This window comes from Felis catus, chromosome F2 (assembly GCF_018350175.1).
Source record: "Felis catus isolate Fca126 chromosome F2, F.catus_Fca126_mat1.0, whole genome shotgun sequence".
Lineage (NCBI taxonomy): Eukaryota > Metazoa > Chordata > Mammalia > Carnivora > Felidae > Felis > Felis catus.
The window spans coordinates 72,682,562-72,701,790 of NC_058385.1; the positions used below are offsets into that span (position 1 = coordinate 72,682,562).

At 46.6% G+C, this 19,229-nt stretch overlaps 1 protein-coding gene and 1 long non-coding RNA gene across 4 annotated transcripts in view; one reads left to right on the forward strand and one right to left on the reverse strand.

Annotated features, from left to right (window-relative positions):
* The window catches only part of ADCY8 (adenylate cyclase 8), a 226,152-nt gene that overhangs the window by 78,784 nt on the left and 128,139 nt on the right, over window positions 1-19,229 (reverse strand). For 2 of the 3 annotated variants that reach the window (XM_019823137.3, XM_004000120.5), the window contains exon 8: window positions 6,566-6,763. The exons of the other annotated variant lie outside the window; for it this stretch is intronic. In XM_019823137.3, coding sequence (XP_019678696.1) covers window positions 6,566-6,763 — 198 coding nt within the window. The remainder of the gene's footprint in view (window positions 1-6,565; window positions 6,764-19,229) is intronic. 3 annotated transcript variants of the gene reach the window in all.
* LOC111558506 lies at window positions 6,009-17,768 on the forward strand. The gene is made up of 3 exons (XR_002739416.2): window positions 6,009-6,653; window positions 13,450-13,673; window positions 16,787-17,768. It is a non-coding gene; the product is annotated as an uncharacterized LOC111558506 (long non-coding RNA).

Genomic DNA, 19,229 nt, shown 5'->3' on the forward strand with positions numbered 1-19,229 from the left:
GAGACCCATGTGTGAAATATACAGTCCTTCACTGGTTTGGTTTTGGGGGGAAGAAAGGCATGGCCTTTGGGACACCAAACGCTCTTAAAGAGCCGATCTTTCTCATCTTACTTGGAAGACGGTTGTAATAGAGAATTTGGAGTGATCAAATCATTTAGCGAAAAGACACCTGAATCACCCTTACCTAGTTAAATACATCCCAGGGGGCCACGGGGGCCATGCGTGTGCTCCAGTGACTGAGAGGCAACGCGGGGCTCCCTCAACGGGCTGTCTGTGTGCACTCAGTTTGTGCGCTCCTTTATGTACCTTTGTGATTATGAATTTATGAAGGCTGTGCCCCTGGTACACAAGACACAGTGAGATGGTCGCCTCCCACCATTTTTAATGAACTAGTTTCTTTAAGGAAGCTCTAAAAGTGTGAGATTTATTTATTGATTTTAGCCTCATCCTGATTTGGATCGGCAAAGGATTAATCACAAAGGAAGGGAACAGAATAACTATGGCATTTATTCCACTATCTATTCTATGAGTCTTATGTCATCTTATATTCACAACAACCCAATGAGGGGCAGATATTACGACCGTCATCATCTCAGTGAGATCACCTTGTCCTGGGTCACCCAGTCAGTAACTGGTAGGAAGTGGGTTCAAGCATGTCTATCCGGTAATCAAGAGTAAGTCCTTCCTCTGGCGTTTAACAAAGACCAGACACTTGTGAGATAAAATGTAGCTTACAAAAGTCCACCTGAGAGACGGAAAGTTCTCAACTTGTCAACATCCACTAATGACCAGGAAATTCATCAACCCTCCTTTCCACCTGCTTCTATTTCCAAAGTGGGATTTGAACCCAGGTCTGCTTGACTTCAGAGTCTGAGCTCCTAGAACACTGTGAGCTCTACAGAGACATTCCCTCTAGGCCTGCCTGAGGCCACACTGGCATCCAGTGTGGATCTAGGACCTTCTGATATGCCTTGATCTCTGAGGGTGTAAGGCAAGGGACAACCCCAAGTCCTAACATACAGCCAAGGACAGAGAAAGGTGGCCACCAACTTGGGACAAAGGAATCCTGGGAGAGTGTTTCCCTAAATGTAGCTCCCCCTGAAAAATCAGAATCTTGGGGACAGAGTAATGGGTGGGTATTTGTATTTTCAAAAGAACCCCAGATGATCTTCTAGGTGGAAAAATATCAGCCTAGGACAAGGAGACTTTTTATCACTTGAAAGTTTCACAATCACATAAGGAGGTCTTTTCTCAAAGAAAAAGGTTTTGGAATTTAGCAAAAAGATGCCAGCATTGAAGAAAAGAAGGAAATTTAGTCATTGTTGATATGGTTTGATTTTAATACTTAGACTCCCCAAACGCCCACACCAAAAGCATAACTTCTCATAAACAAATTTTGAACTATATATTAAACATAGCCTAACCTTTATTTGAGACGAGGAAGTTGACTCATTCTGAGGTGGTGATATTGTTTTTGAACACTAAGCTTAATGAAGTCACTCCAGGTAAGTGTCCTTACGCTACTGAGCTCTTCAGGCACTAAAAATATTAGGCCAGTTTATTTGGCCTGGCAACATCCATACGTAATTGTAATTAATTGCCTTCTCCATCCTAAACTTCATAAATAGTAAATAAAGAGCCTTGTCCTAGAAGAGAAATGAGGACCAGAGGCTGATAAATATCACCTTCTTGTAAATGTTCTGGGGTTAAGTTTTTCATTATATAAAGAACACTCACAAATCCGCAAGACCGAGGTGAGCACCACAATGAAAATGACAAGGCGAATGTGCAAGTCACAAAAGAAGAAACAGACAAGAACCATAAAAACACACACAGACACAATTTCAACCTCAAGAATGACTAAAACATTAAAAGTGACGGGAGGTGCTATTTCTTATCAAGGTGGCAGTTTAAAAGTAGAGACACAATTTTGAGAGCGATTTCGGAACGTACATCAAGTATTTTTAAATGCAGATCCCCTAGCAGCCATGTTTGGGATTCTATCCCAAGGAATGAATTAAGCATGGGTGCATGATTTAACTAAGGCAGTGGTCACTGCAATGCGGTTTATAATTTATAATAGTGAAAAACTGAGAGAAGAAGAGCCAAAGATGCTTAAAACAGGCAAGGAAGTAATGTGCAGTTACAAACATTGTTACAAAAATTCGTAACTGCACATTTAATAGTATGGGAAACAGCTCAAGCAAAGAACACCTAACAGCACGTCACCCATTGTTATTTACAAAACAATCCCATTGTGAAATAAAATGGCACGTGGATAAGTACAGAGGATCACGGTCATGGAAGCATAGCATGACTGTGCCCAAGTCTTTACAGCGGTTATCCTGGACTGTAAGATCACATGAGATGCCATTTTCTTCTTTGTCGTCTATGCTTGGCACACACGTTTCTCAGTGAAAATACATTCATTGGTTTTTTTACAAGAAAAAGGATCATATATAAGAAAAGAAAAAATCCACTATGGTCAGTAGTATTGGACAAACGTGCTGTGTTTCTACACCCCTTTACCATGATTCTTGTTTCTGTTTGCCCCTGAGATCTGTCAGCTGTCTCAGGAAATAGTGAGCTTGAGACTAAAGAAGGGCAGAGGATTCGTCTGTGAAATTTGGGAAGACCGTTGATGCCTGGTCTGTGCCTCCCAGCCCCACCCAGAAGTCTGCTCAGAAAGTCTTCGTGGGGATTCCGGGAACTAGAGACGCTAAGAACCACTGATTCTAACCGGGCTGGGGCCCAAGCCCTGGCTCACGTTTTTTGTCCTCCACGTCGGTAAGTTTTGAAAGTGAAGAGAGGTGCTCCCGATAATCACACTGAGAAAATAAATGTCTCAGGCAAACCAGGACCTATGGTCACCATGGTCAGAGGGAATTCAGAGGCTCATCACATCGATTGCTGAAAGGTACCAGGGGCTGTCCAACTCTCTCTTCACAGATGAGGAAACTGAGGGCCAGAGAGAAGGAAAAATGGGTTGCCCAACCTTGGCGAAGCCACATGAGTCATGAGCATGCTTTTTTCAAGCTTAACACAAAAGACTCCTGTGTGTGTGTGTGTGTGTGTGTGTGTGTGTGTGTGTGTGTTTGTACCACCATGAAATGACATGGTAGGGAGTGATCAGAACTTCCCAGTCTTCTCTCCTGAAGCTTCGCTGCAAAGAGTCACATCAACACTGACTCATGTCTCTTGGCTCTTACGGTTCTAAAAAATATCCCGAGGCCAACTACAGGAGTCAAGACAGTCTTCTCTAAACTTCTCCTGAATCTGCATCTTCGTTCATTCAGCAAGCATTTACGCAACACCACGCGGTATGTAAAAGCCCCAGCTCACAGAACACTGTTGGTGGATGGGCCAATTTTTATAAGCGAATGAGACCGGGCAATGTGTGAATGACATTTCAAGGGAGATTTTACGTTCTCTAGTTCACTATCAAGGCGGGGAGGGGATGGCGTTCCCTTGTTCGCACGTCTTCTTATTGTTCGAATAGAATGAAGCCTTTCCTTCCCCACAAAAGTTCCGATGGTAAAATCGTTGTTTCCGTTTCCTGTCTTCCTTTTGGAAAACATGCCTTTCTGGCGCAAACTTGCTCCTCAGAAGCAAGGTGGGGCAGTGGGAGGAAAGAAGTCTTTGGGGTCACAAAGACTGTATATATTTCAACAATCCTAAGATGTGCTATTTTTTCCCCCACCTTTTAACAGCTCTGGAACCAGAAGGCAACTTATTCTCAACGGAGTTCTTCCAGAGAGGACTTTGACTGCTTCTGCTGATCAGCAGGGGGCAATATCAACCCGGGACTTCTGTACATTCAATTCTCTGCCTGAGGCTTCTTAAAGGCCACATTCATTGCGTGAAATCAGGTGGCAAAGCTATGCAGATTTCGTTTTGGAGTTTAACCTCTTGGAGAGCTCCTTTGTTGCCTCGCCAATATCAGGAGATAAACCTGTGGGTTTCCTTACTCTCCTTATCTGCCGGGTGGGATTTTTTTTGGTCCATCTTTACCTCGAGGGTAAGCCCAGCTTATTGGGAGGAGTTCCTGTTAGACTCCTCCTACCGGGTGATGTTTCCTTCTTGATGACGCATAGAAAATGGGGCATCTCATAGTTGATGGTACCTTCGAGTCAATAAAATGTGGCAGCCAGATTTTGAGATCTAAGACCTCTCCTTGACCTCTAGGAGGCTCAGTTTTCTCTTTTGTAAGCAGGACAGTAATGTTTCTCTGAGGACGCAATAAACTGATATACATAAACACCAGGCACACGGTAGAGGCACACTGATGCTGGTCTCCAATTTTGGAATCTTGTGGACTTGAAGGCACTGTGTTAATTTTGCTAAGGTTCTAGGACTCTTTCCTACTTACTCTCTCTCCCGAACCCCTGCTCCCTGCCTTCCACTCCATCCACAGTTCAAAGAGGAGAGAATGAAGTGAGTACAGCATTGTTGTCTTTATATGAGGAACTGGGAGGGAACGAGCCCCGGGACTCCCAGGATAGACAGTGTGGTGCATAGACCAGGCACCGGCTGGGGGGCTCAGCCGGTGCCCTCCGGGGGCACCGGAGGGCTCAGATAGAAGCCCCTCTACAGACAGGTGGCTTCTGGGCAGGCTACCTAATCATTTCCCCGTGTCTCCATTTCATCAAGCATAAAATGAGGCTCATAATAGCACTTATGTCACATTGTCATTATCAGTGCGTTCATTCTAAAAGCTTAGAATAGTGCCTGGTATTTGGTAAATACCAATACCATCGATGGGATCAATGAAATCAATGATTCCTACTTGTTATAGATCCTCTGCTCGACAGTGATGCAGCCCCTGGAGAGAGAGTCTCAAAGCAAGAGTCAAAGAGGAGTGTCTCTGTGACAGAAGGGGAGCGAACCTTTCCCGACGCGCCCTACTGTCCTCACCGCGGGGAACCAACCCATGCGATATGCAGAGCCCGCGCTGGAAGGTGCAAGGCTGGACAGTCAGTGGGCAAATCCCCCGTGTCTGTTCAGGGAACTACCCTTTGCTTTTCCTAGAAGAGCTTCTCCTGGACCCAGAAATCAACCACAGACACATTGTACTCTCCCCACCGCCCCCCCGCCCAGGTCCATTCCTGCTCCAATACCGGGTCCCTGCAGAGAAGATAGAGACACCACTGAATACAATGCATTAAAAATGATCTACCGTCTGTAGGAGTCAGGTCATTAGCGACGCAAGTACATCTTTAGCAAGAACGAACAAAAGGGTTTTGTATAGCTCTGGACACAGGTATTTTACCCAGGCTAATTGAGAAGATTCTTTGCTAGACTACCTCGTTTTCCTTCAATATAGCAACCGAGAAAGAAAATGCATTTAATTTGGACCTTAAGCCCTTAATTATATTTACAAATAAGAAATGTCTACCTGCTACTTGGAGGGGGGAGGTGTTGAGTGAGGCAACATGGTTCTTCTCTGTCTGTTTTGTTAGTACACAGACTCAATGCATTTCAAATTATGAACCAGAGGTGAAGACATTAATTTTGGAGTTTGCAACCTTTCAGGTAGTTATCAAAGACACTCATTGGGAACGGTACATGCGCACAGAAGTGTGAATTCTCCAAATCGAGGAAAGCAGAGTGTCCGAGGGAGCTGAGCAAAGTAATAACACATTGCTCGCTGGCTGAAGCTTTGCAGAATATCGGATCCAACTCCTGAAATTTGCTTGCAAATTCCCTGCTGTTTTTGCCTGAGGCTCCGGCAGAGGCCAAGCGCCTCCTGTGCTCAGTCAAGGAAGGTCTGTCAGCTTCCATCAGCACAGAGGAGCAGCCCAGTTCAACAGGGGCAGTGCCTGCCTCCTCACCATCTTTTACAGTTTAGAGCGAGAGCAGGAGAGAGGCATGGGGAAACGTCATCTTCAATAGGGTGATGGCTGCCATTTTTGAACACTTGACTTAATCAAGGCATTGCCTGGAGCCTCTCATAATAGCCTATTATGAGGGAGGCACATCCATTATGCTCACCACCCATTGAGGAACTCAGGCTTAAAAGGGCACAAGGCAAGGAAGTGACACCGGGAGAATCTGTACCCACCACCCGTCTTCTTTCCACTGTGCCTACATCAGGAGCGCTCTGAGCCAGCAGACACCTGGGAAAATGGGAGAAGAGGGGTCTGTAATCTAAGAAAGGTGGTCTTTATCACCAATGCTGGTGTCAAGCCATTGGGTGTCCTCCTACCTTGCGTGACAGAGAGCTACAACTGACACGAATTCTCCTAAAAGCAAAAGCAAGCGGGTGTTACTGTCACTTACTGGTCAAAAATCTCACAGTGGAGGGAACTGCTTTGTTCTTTTCATGCTCTTCCCCTTAGAGAACAAAGCTGAGGCCCCCTGTATCTAACCAGCCTCTCCGTTCATGGCCTTCAGTCTACTCATGCTTTGCAAAGAGAAAAAGAAAAGACAGCACCAAACCAGACTAAACAAACAAACAACAAAGACACCAACCAACACCGCAGCCCCCGGGCTCTCTCTCTGGTCCCGTCAACATTTACGACAATTTACTTCGGAAAAAAGAGCCACTGTGGAGACCCAGCTCTACCTTGTGCTCCAGGCTGGAGTCTTTAAACATCAGTGAGAATGGCTTGATATGCTCTCTTCTCAATTTATCGCCACTCCGCAAGTCGATGGTATGTTCTATTCTCTTGTTAATTTCCTCAGGCCCAGACTGGACATGCAAAGCTTGTGCAAGATGGTTTGGAAGTAGATTTATTGAATTTCTTGTTAGGGCAGCCAGAGTCTAGGGGGAAAGCACATGCAAACACAATAAACCTGCTAGTCCCCGTTGGATTAAGAAGAAATGCAATGTTTTTAGATCAGGTTGCATTGCAAACACAGTAACAGCGCTCCATGCAGTTGTATTCGGTGAAACCTACAGAGGTTCATCAGTTAGCATTCGCTTCAGAGGAACACAACCCGGCGAAATATCACATCAAAAGGGACACTTGCCTTTCCTCTGGGTCGGTGCACTGCATTCCTTTGGTTCAGGTATTTAAAGAGGTGTTGGCTTGGAGATGTTAAATCAAGACCCTTTCTTTAACCAGGCACATCCCTGGTATGAGAGAAAGAGCACCGACAGGAATCACAGAAAGTGAAATAGCTGAAAAGCCCACGGAAAGGCTCATCTCCCACCGAGCAGAGTCCACACTTTCATGTGGTCTTTCCTTTGATGGTGGTGGAGAGACTGGGAGACCCAGGGCTTGCATTTTTGTTTTGGTTTTTGGCATTCTTTGTGGCCAGACAGCCAAACGTGCCGGGATGGGCTCCTTAAGCTCGACGAAGGTTGTTAGATTTTTACACTTGGCAGGTACATTCCCCCCGCCCCCCGCCATAGCCCATCATATATCTATATCTTCATACGGGTGTATGGGCTTAATTCCCTTTAGGCAAAAAAATGTAAGCAGCTGGAACCCCTCACCATTTCCCAGGGATAAACAGCATGAGGTAGGGAAAGGCGCGACCATCCTGGTTGGTCACGGGGTGTGGCTACACGGAGGCAGGAACAGCATTGGCTTCTGAAGATCCACCAGGTGCGGGAGGGAGGCCTCTGTCTCCCGGTGTTTCAGGGCAGGTGACGAGACCCACCGGCTGGATCGAGCCGAATGCGATGCCTGTTCGCAGCTCCAATGTGAGACAACTACTCTGACAAAGAAGTGGGAGTTTGAGCTGAGGGGGTGCCCAGCTCTTCCTCCAGGAGGTTTCCCCCAGGAGAGGTACAGGATGCGGTGCGTTTGCGGAGCCAGGAAGTGAAGACTCCCTGCCTCTGTAGACACTCACCGCATCTGCTTTTCTCTGCCAGCCTCCCAGCTTGGCCCCCGGGCTAGACTGGGATCAGGGGATGGAGCCATCGGATGGCAGCCTGTGGGTCCCGACAGAGCACCCGGAGCCCTCTTGCCCGAACCCTTCAGGTATCCCCGAGCCTCACAGATGTGTGCTCAGGAGCCATCAGCTCATCTACAGCTGGGTCAGATCCTCTGACTCTAGAGTCAGAGTCAGGAGCTTTGAGCTCACGGAGAACTTCTAGCCCATTCCATCAGGAATCTTCCTGCGGTCCTGTTAGACTCTTCATTTTAACCTTCACGGAGGTAGTCAATGTAACCTACATTCCAGGTCTCTAAAGAATCCCGTAGTAGGCCTTCATCACCGGTAGAATGTACTGAACCCCCTTCTCCAGCCCCAGGCTGAAGGGTGGGGGAGTACGTGCCAACCTAAGTGAGTAAAGTAGATGGTCTCAGGGCACCGAAGCTGTTGATTTCAGCTCTGAATACCAAATGCTCTCAGGGCACTGAAGCAGTTAATTTCAGCTCTGAATACCAAGGAGGCTACCGCAGAGAAAAAGATAGACGTTAGGGGGAGGTATGGCAGGATGAGAGGGGAGGAGGAGGGCTGGAGCGGAGAGAAGGAAGCAGGGACCAATGTTCCAGAAAATTGAACAGCAGGATCCATGCAGCGCCAGAGGGCTGGAGCCCCTGGGATTAAATTCTGTTGCAACAGCATCTCAGGAGGCAAAGGGGACTGTACTGTCGGCCACACTGAGCATCCCCCGGTTCGTTTCTCAGGCACAAACTCTTTCCACAGTTTGGAAAATGACGGAATTTAGGTGTCTCTCTTGGCGGGGGGCGGGGGTGGGGGTGGGGGGATGACGCTCAAACTGCCCTTGTCCGGGCATACACTTTGACCCATACACTTGGCTTAGAGATGCCAAGATGCTCGCCCGGCAGGTGCTTGCGGCCGGGACCTAACAGCCGGACGTGCCACCGGCTAAATATCCACTCGATACATTCACAGCTAGGTATTTGTTTCCCTCCCTGCCATTTTAATTTTCTCAGTTTTCCTTCTTTGAACTAAATTGATCCTACCTACTCTACCAGTTCCTTGTGCCTTCAATGGCTCTTGAACCTCTGGATTTCACAGAGGAGTTTCCAAAAATATTTTGGGGACCGACTTCTATAATTAACAGCAGCAGCCACAACTGCCATGAGGACAGTTGATGTGAGCACCGCTTCGAAAACATAAAGGGCATTTCCCCCGATTAAGAATGACGCACTCTTGAAACAAAGGAGAGCCCTTTACATCGCGTGCATTTATTTGAAGGGGTAACTCTCCGCTTTGCCCTCATTTTTCTTATGTTGATGGGAACCGGCGAAAATGTCAGGAGAGACTGACGCTGGTGTGTAAGCAGACGTTCAAAAAATCAGCAATGCATGTTGCTTCCTGGCTGCCTGCACCGTTGGCCACTTCTCTAAGGCAGAGAATCTTTCAGAGATTCCTAACCCCCTCCCCCCCCCATTCTATTGGCTGTGTGGCTCCTTCAAATAAAAGAGAAGTCTGGAAGCACCTCTCTTTTATCCCCCCTCATTGCTACCAGGTTATAGTTAACAGTTAGGAAGGAGCCCTTGTACCAACAGGTCATTGACAAAGTATTGAGAACTCCTTTCTTGTCTTTTCTTGTCCAGGCAGTTCTTTTTATCCTTTGCAATTACAGCCCTTGGGTTTTATTGCAGGAGTCAATGTTCAGGGGGTCCTTTTCTGATCATTTGCTTTGTCAATGACATACGACCATTACACCTGCTGTTTCACCAGCAATCCCTCTGTACCCAACTCACACCGTCAGGTTGTACACGCTCAAGGGGAGATCAGCATCAACTCAAGAAGTCAAGCAACTCGGAATGAGGGAGGGAAACTGCTTTCACTTACCCCCCACCTTCCATCACGGCAAAGCATGGGTGGCTTTGGGGACGACTATGGCATGAGATTAGCTGTGGTACCCTTTCTCCTCCATTAGGGACAACCACTAAGATTTGACCCAGTGCTCACTTTCAGTGGGCTAAGGATGCCAACACTAAGAATCCATATGCTGATACCCCCAGAGGGATTCATTTGTAAGGAGGACTGGAGAAATGTATAACAGGTCTCATTTGCAGATTCAGAGTCATAATGGAATCCGTTGTTTTTAACAGACTATGGCTTTCTCTCTTTTTGAGACGGAAGGCAGCTATCCTCACCACCATACCACCAACGCCTCTCTCTTTTCGAGATGGGCGGGACCAATGAGAGCCAGACTAAGATCATGTTAAAAAGTAGTGTCAGTTTTCAAATAGGACTCCAATTTAAAGTGATCTCTAAAATGTCAAGATTGTTCTTTTATGTACATAACTTAAGCAGTTGGCTAGGAACAGGAAAAACAAAGGGATGAAATGAGAGGAAATGGGAAATGCCCTGAGAATATTAGAAAATTATTATATATGTAATTTCTATATTATATAGATATGTGTACTCAATTGTTTGTGTATGTATATATATATAATACCATATTATGTTACATTATTAATATGTTATATATATACATATGCACAAACACAATTGAGTACATGTATCTGAATATATGTTTCAGTGTATAACTGAAATACATGTTATGCTTATATACAACAGCAAGTGTGTATATTAACTTATTGACCTTAGCTGGTGTTTCCAGATATCTGGGGGCTCATACTGGAGCAACAGTGTTGGGAAACACCAAAGGTTGCTGCTGAGCCGGCCTCTCGTGTCTTGAGTCTCTTCACAAAAAGGCACTGCAGCCCTGAGATTTATCCTCACCGAGATCCACACCCTCCTGAAGCAGTTCAATTATTTCCTTACTCATAGGCACTCAGGACAGACAGATCAAAAGCTTGGATGAGAACCAGAGGCCCTTCTGAGCCCATGTTTCTGAATGTAGGGTCTGCCTGAGAATCCGGGAGCTCTGGTGAAAAGTCAGTATCGGAGGCTCCGGGAATTTTTCGGTAAACTGCATTTGAACGGGGGTGGGGCAGGTCATAAATCCTCTTAAACTCGTCATCGGGTTTTTGGCCCCATGACTTTTCTTTGGGAATCATCTTTTATCTACATACACAGCAAAACCCATTCTTCCTGGAGTCCTGTCATTTCATGAAGGACCTTGAAGTCTGGTATTCCTTAATCAGGTTGTGTCAGCAAAGCAATTCCTCCCAAGAAGATCTCAGGCTAATGGTGTTCTCTCCAGAAGCAGTGCTGGTATCTGGGGAGGTCATCACCGGCTCTCCTAGTTAACTCCTCCCTGAGAAAGTTGTCCCAAAGAACATAAGAATGAAGGGACACTTCTACACAAAATGGTTCTGGACCAATCAGGTTAGGAAATGCGGATCTATTACTGTTTACTGCCATCTCTCCCCACCAGTCTCCATGAGAGAGGGATCTCTGCCTCTTTTGTGAATTTCTTTGCCCCGAGGGCTCCTATCAGTGCTCGGCACTGAGTGGCCACTCGGCACAAGTTTGTTGAATGAACAATTCTTACATCCTCCTATTGGAGGCTCACAGTCCACATGACTGAAATAAAGGCTCTGGTAAGTTCTCTAGAAATGAGATTTTAAAACTCTGCTCAGATCACCTCCACGTGTTCTATGAAATACCATCTGGGAAACGTTGGTCTAAAGTTTTTCTCTGCTTTTGTTCATAACTTCTACCCATGGACGTGCCTCTGATCTCTGAGTAAGATCCTATATTAACCTCCTTCCATGTGGCCACCTTCTAGTGTTCAGCATCAGCTCAACGCAGATGACCTTTGACCATCTGACCTTGTACTGGAGCCTAGACACCTGCCACAATATGACCTACTGAACGATGACTCGGCCCATTATATTTTACGTATTTGAACATGGAGCATCTAAGTTACGTGTCCTACCACTACGTTAAAAGCCAGTCAGGTATCACCTTCTCTACAAAGCCGACATGAGCCTGTGCTTACCCTCAGCACAGCAGTTAGTATGATGCATTGCAGTTGCCTACTTGGGTGCCTGTCTGTTCCTCTAGGCTCTGGTCCCCTTGAGGGTTAGGCACTGTGTTTTAGCCATAACTCAATCCGGAGCATCCGACATATTTGGTAGGCTCTTAATACGTATGTGTGGAGTGCACGCACGAATGAGTGGATAAAATGACAAACTATACAGAACACTAAAAAGGGCGTTGTTTCCAAACTCTTGCTATCAAAAGTCCCTTTATTTTTTACCTCTCTCCAGTCGACCCCGATTTGGAAAGATTCAATTTACCGAACTGTCTTTACTAAATAAAAAGTAGTTTCTTTTTCTACCATTCGATCAGCAGGAGATAAGAGGCATTACCACACAACTGAATATAATTCCAGCCAAGAGCAAGAGCCTTGAAAGTCAGCCCCACAATGCTTGTCAAGGTTCTGGAATCCAGAGAATGTCCCTGCCTTTACTATCTCCCAGTACTGGCCACTAAGGGACCAGAGGTCACAGATGAGAAGGACCCGCGCCTGGATTAACGTCAGCTTAAGTGCTTGCCACAAGACAGCACGAGGTTGAGGTCATCACTGAAAGGGCTTCCTCTTTCAGCACCTCTGGGAGGTGGACGGGGCAGTCTTGAGATTTCGCCACAGGCGGTTGTCATCGGGGACGCACGAGATGGGCCAGCTCGTTGCCGATCTGGGAAAGACCCAGAGAAAATGCCAACTCCGGGGGGTCTGGGGCCCCTGCCTCTTTGTGCTGAGATGCTTTATCTTTTCCCAAGACCCTGCTTCTTCCAGGCTCTGGCTGGAGCCTGCACGCAGAAGCAGGTAGGGCCATGGTTTGCTCAGCTAACTCCTGCTTTGCCCCTCCACTGCCTCGATGGCAGCATTTCCCTGTGCCTGCCTTGGAGGCCTTCGTAGCTCTCTTTCAAACCTGCCGCCCGCGTGGTCCCGGTTGTGGAAAAGACAGAGGTTTTCCCTTCCGGTTCCTACCCCCCTCCCTGCATCCTACAACTACACAAACGTGGGAAGAAATTGCGGGAACCCTAAGCTCAAATAAGAGCCCCCAGCTGCACACATGAAAACTCTTTCTTCTTGTGTTTAGTAAAACCCCAATCCAACCCCCAGAAGAGAAAGTTCCTACCTGTTTAAAAAAGAAAAGCCTTTTGTTGTTTTTGTGGTGGTTGTTCCTTTGAAGAAAGCTCACTCCTTAGGAAAGCTTTGAGGTGACCTAATGCATGACGATTTGCATTCAGGGCCTCAGTTGGTTGTGTCTGAAAGAGACATAATCCCCCCCTTTCCCCCACCCCCCCCTCCTCAAAACTAGGGGGGGGGGAGCAGAGATCTTCTTAGATGTGCTATATTGTGTTTTTCTGGTGAGAAGGCTCTAAGTGGCATGTGAGTAAACCCTGAGTTGGGGCTTCCCAGAACCTACTCCCTAACACTTCTTCCTTCTTGTAGGAACAGAGGCCCTAGGGAGCAGGACCACTCTCCATAAGCAAGGGACGCCAGTCAGGATTTGCCACAACTTTTCCCGTCTGTACTGACAGAAAAGGAAGAATTACATTCAGATTACAGGCCTGACAGCGTCTTACTTAGGGATATCACTTACTTTTATGTTTTGTATAGTTATGTGACTGTAATCTATTTTCCAAACACAGCCAAGGAATGGTCAATGAGACCTTACTGCAGGAGAGGTCTCCGTGGTATCGCCGTGGGAAGAGGTTTAAGTTATTTTCGTAAGCTCGTAGCTTCTGCTCCAAGAAATGAAATAACAAGGGGCAGAACTCTGCTGAAAAAACAGTCCAGATGTTTCCAGCCGGCCTGTGTGGGATTCCAGCAACTGTCTGTAACCTGGTTCCCAAACTTCAATCGAGCACACGAGGTGAGTCTGGGGCCCAGGCTACAGGGACAATCATTGGTTCCCAGCTTTAGGCAGAACTGAAAGTTTGCAAATATCGTCTGGATGCTACATTTGATAAGGAACAAAAGTTGCGTGGAATTCTCCCATTGGTCTTGGTCACTCTGTGTCTGGAAATTTCCATCTGTTTGTGATTAAGAGAATAAGACAATGACGTGGGAGGTACCCCTAGTTCTCGTAGATGCCACAGTGTTTTCTAGAGTTTGCTACTTATCTGAAGCCCACAGCCTTGCTCTTGACTTTTCAGCTAATATTGATAAGCTGGATCGTGAAGACACTTTCTTCATTTGGGGGTTTAGTTCCCAGACTTGCTGAGCTCTCTTCCCAGTGTGTTTTGCCTGACATTTAATGCTTTGCTCCTTGCCTCAGTTCATCCTACTGGAGGCTCATGGTCTTGAACATACACTTGTTTGGTTCTCTTTGGATGAGGTTTGGGCAAACGGTCAGCTGTGGCTGACCTTCTAGGCCCAACACAAATCCAGGCGACGGGGCAGAGCGCCCAGGACCAGGGGACTTGGCGGGAATCACCAGCATCCCAGATTTTGTCCCCAAGCTCTGGTTCAAGACCGCAGAGCCAGGTTGACCGAGGACAAGTGGTGTCTGATACCCAGTCTGTCCTGTCTGAGAATCTTGTCTGGCTCTGTTCAGCTCTATTAAGCTAATTCCGGATTTCTTCCTCTGATATTATCCTTTGAGTTTCTCAGAAAGATGCTAATCTCAGTATGGGAATGTCATTGCGCTTGAGTCATTCACAAACATGGGCCACTCTTAATCAAAAGGAGTCGTCACACTTCTGCAGAACTGGCTGAGACAGAATTTGGCACGTCCATTGGGATGTGGCCACTTTGAAGCCACATGATTGGAGGCAAGCTGCCAATTGAAGTTTTAGCTTTTAAAATACCCATCCATACTAATGTGTGGAATACATACACAAACCCCAGCAATGACCTCCTCTCGGGGTTGAGCGGGGATGGGGTGAGCCCAGCGAGGGAGACAGGATTCCTGTTTGGGACACGACTCATGAGTTGGGGAGAAAGACTCTGACACATTAATGGTTTGGATCAAAGTACTTCTAGCCCTACAATGACTAGACCAAAACGTCATCGAGGCTGTGGTTGGACAGGTAACCAAATACCCACTGACCAAATGACCTCTGGGCTAGCAATATGGATACTTCCAGCTCAGGAAATGAATCAACAAACATATCAGGACCTAAGTTACTCAGTTTTGTGTGTGTGTGTGTGTGAACATCAAAGATGTAGACTTTTCAGAAAGGTCAATTACCACGGGGAAAATGAAAGTGTGTGCGCGGGGGGGGGGGAGGGAGCACGTTTGTGTGTGGAGTGTGTGTGTGTGTGTATGTGTGTGTGTGCGAGTGTGTGTGTTCTTGGACATTTGAAGAGAATTAAAATATGAAAATTACCTAAATGTTTATTTTTTCTAAGGTTATGAAGTAACTCTTTTCAGGTAGGAATAGGAAATAAGGGTCATAAAGGTGAGTTGTTGATAGATAACTCATGTTTGGTGTTTTAAGTCTATCAGTCTGAGTTTTGTTTTCTTTTTTTTTCCAGATTCCTACTCTACAATTTGTTAATTAAATTTAGTTATTGATGTTTTCATTCATTTGGTTCCAATGGAGCTAGGCATACTGACCTTCGGGAACCCAGCCTCTTACTTTTACCAGTTACGATAGGACAGAACCAGCAAAGAACCTACTTAGGTCACGTTCTGTCTTTGGGACTTTGTGTCCTCTACTTTCTCCTAACTTTTCTACCACACGCTCTTCTGCTGGAATTGTCTCATTCATTTCACTTTCCTGGGCTGTTATTATCCCCAGTGTTTGTTTCTGAGCTCATCAGTCCAAGACACAGAGTCCTGAGAGGATGCCACCACCCATGACACATACAAAGCCCTTCCCACGTCATGATGGGAGATCCTTTTGGGGCCTAAAGGTAGTAAAAAAAAGTCGTAGAGTAGGAAAGGCACAACTGAACTGGGAGGTTCCTAACGTGGAGTTCATAACAGCAGTTGGGAGACCTTGAGATGTGCGAAAAGCTTCCAGAAAGTTCCATCGATGCCCAAGCAAGTATCAGGGTAATACCTTTTTGACCCTGAGGGAAGTGAAAATAAGTACATGCATAAATAGCTGAGATGAGGCCAAAAGAAATGTCCAGTGTCTGCTCTGGGCTGGAATTAAATCACCTTAGTGTGGTAACCCTTGTTGCCTTGTGCCGAGAAGCAGTAATGGTGGGTTATGGCACATATGCCCAACCATTTTAAAAAGCAGGAATACACATTCAGTTTTGTGTGGAACCCAATGCAGTTTTGTGTGGAAAGAAAACCCTTCATACGCAGGCCTTGCACTGGGCCAAAATAATTGTAAGTATCCTCGGTGGCAAAAAAGATGAAAAAATCTTGACGTAGCTCAATGAAATTTTACAACGAAGAGTCTTAACCGAGTCATTGTCCCAATTAGCCCAGAGATTAATAAAACGTAAATCCCAGTTCAAGGCTATAAAGCAGCTAGGGGAGAAAAAAAATCCATATTTTTGCTTTCTCTTCCTACCAACCTTCACGTATTTAAAATATCATGCATTAAATTTCTCATATTGAAAATACGATGCAGGGGTACTTGGACGGCACAGTCAGTTAAACATCTGACTCTTGATTTAGGCTCATGATCTCACAGTGGTGGGATCGAGCCTCACAATGGCCTCCATGCTGAGCGTGGAGCCTGCTTGGGATCCTCTCTTTCCCTCTCCCTCTGTGCTTCCCCCACCAAATAAAATAAAAAAAAATAATAAAATAACATTAACATAACGTAACGTAAAATGAAATCCTGTGCGTTCATGGGTTCCAGCTCCTCGGGCTACGATTTTGTGACTCCCCAAGTGAGTCAATCGTTGGTGAAAGACGAATCCAGCCAGTTTGTTTAGAAAAGCTTCAGCCAGTTATCGGCCAGTGGGGAAGCCCGGGCTGTGTGTTGTGTACTTGACAACTAACGTGCATTTCCAGGCTTCCAATTCCACATGAGCCGCAGGCTCACCTCTGCCTTTCTCTCTCCCACCTCACTCTAGCCCTGGAACTTCACGGAAAAGAAGCGTGATTAGCCAAAGTTAATGGACCAAATTGCCTACTTAATCCACTCAACGCTCCCTGAAGGCTTCAAATCCACTTGCCTGTCTGAACAGAGTGAAAAACCAGACCCCTTTAATGACTCTCCCGGGCTGAACTCAGCGGCTGTCTTCCAAGTCAGGGCTAAGGGCTGCCTGGGGAGATGTGTTGTGGGAAAAAGCCCTGTTACCAGAAGAGCGCAGGTGCACTGGGGGGAAACGGACCAAGCCCTCCGTGTTCTCTATCCAAAAAGCCTGCCGCTGTCCCGTCCAGTGAACATCAAAACTTAATCTGATGTCAAAATGGTTAAAGATAAATTACGGATGGAGAAAAATTCACCTGTGATTTCCTGCATACAAGATTGAATACGGACGATTAGATTTTCAGCAGCCTACCCCAGAAGCAGTAAGGTCTGAGAATACACCGTCTTCTTTCTCTTCAGAACCAAGGCCCGAGATTTCGGGCATGTTTAGGAGGAGGGGTTCCAGGTCAGGGTTCTCTGGGGTGGGGGGGGGGTGGGGAGAGAAGTGCTCCTTCTGAGCAGTAGAAACCCAGGCTGAGATGGTGGCCTTGCCGTCCCTCTCCTCCGTGGGTCTTGCTCCCTCACCCTTGGCCTACGAATGCTTGTCTGTGGGTCTCAGTTTCATAGCCACTACCTTGGGAAGGTCTTCCCCAATTACTCTGCCCCCTGTCCTTTGTTAATGCTGTCCTGCTATGACAGTAAGTTCACACTGAGCTGTTGACCTGGTGGTAATCCCAGGGACCAGGAACTCTTTGACAGCTTGGACTTCCTTTCTCATCCTTCCCCGCCCCCCCCTCACAGTGCCTGGCAAATGGCCCCAGCACAGTGCCTGGCAAATGGCTTTTACTCAATAAACAGCTGAGTAACGAATGACTGAATGAGAGAACAAATGAATGGGGGGACTGACTTGTTCAAGTGGATGAAAGAAGTAGAATGAGCTTGAATGGAGAGCTCTTCTTGTGGGCATTGGCATGCACAAAAAAGGCACCAGCCACTTTGCCCCTGCCCTGTGGGGGCAGAGCCGAAGGAGAGACATCAAACCCCAGGGATCAATGTTACTCAACAGAACACAATGATCATGTTGAAAGCAGGACCCGGAAAGAAGGCAAAGGGTGATGATGTTTGCAATGACGTCTGGGTGTTTATTTCATGCAGTCGAAACTCAATTGCGAGAGCAGACTTCATTCTCTAGTTAGGCAAGATTCTACCTCAAGTACCTTTTTATTTATTTATTTATTTTGGCTTTCACTTGTTGCTGAATTTGATATTGATGTTTTACGACAGTTTGCTAGATAGTAATTCTGCTCAACTGCCATCCTATACTAGGGTAACTGTACATAGTGGGGTATCCCCGTTGCTTCTTGGTAAATTCTTATTTCCTGGGCTTTGCAGGGGAAATTCTGAAGTGTAGATAACTCGCCAGGACAGCCACAGATTCCCGGCATGCATCTGGGGCTGCGAAACTAGGGCCAATGTCAGTGCTGAAAAAAAGTGAAGGGACCTTCCAGGCAGACCTGCCCTTGTGCACATGAGGGCACTGGGGCTTGGAGGCTAGAGGGGCTGCCTTAGGCCTTGACATATTAAGTGCAGTAGTCAGAGCTCCCACTTAGTTCTCTGGAGTTTTCCTCCAGACCCTTCCCACCATCACTCGGACAAATTTTGGGTCCTGCAGAGATCTGCCCCAAGATAACAAGACTGACCGGCAGTTTAGCACAAGGAACCTGTGACCCTCAGGTCAACGTGAGGGTTTTGATCAGAAGGGCGACCACAGGAAAATTCTTTGCTCCCTATGGACACAAAGAGCAGCATCTAAGAAAAGCTCCATCTGGGACTGATGAAGACATAACAACCCAAATGTGTTTTTTTGTCCTGCTTCGAGCCCAGCCAGCTCTCCTCCCTCCACATTTTCTTGTCCCTTGGGCTCAACATTCTCCGATCCAAGTGGGACAGTGTCAAATGTTTGGCTGTCATTTTATCCTTAGGTGGACATGACAGACTGTCGAGCTTAGCCTTTTCCATGCAAGCAGTGATCCCATCAGGACACTCAGGGGACGAGACACTGCCTAGTATGTAGGGACAAACTGGAGGAAAATGTGGTCATTCCCTGCAGCTCTCGCAGAAAATTTCTAAGTATCAGTGGTGACCCATCTTTAGAGGGTGAACACACACACACACACACACACACACACACACACAGAGGCACACAACTTTGGAGACTCACTGACTGATCTGGCAACAACGTAGAAGGTAGAAACCCAGCATAGACCTTCAAGCAACAAAGGGGAGGCAGCGTGGCCGGATGGCAAGCATGTGGCTTTTGGAGTCAGACATAACCGGGTTCTAATTCCAGCTCTGTTATTTATTGGCTCCATGGCCTTTCGGGA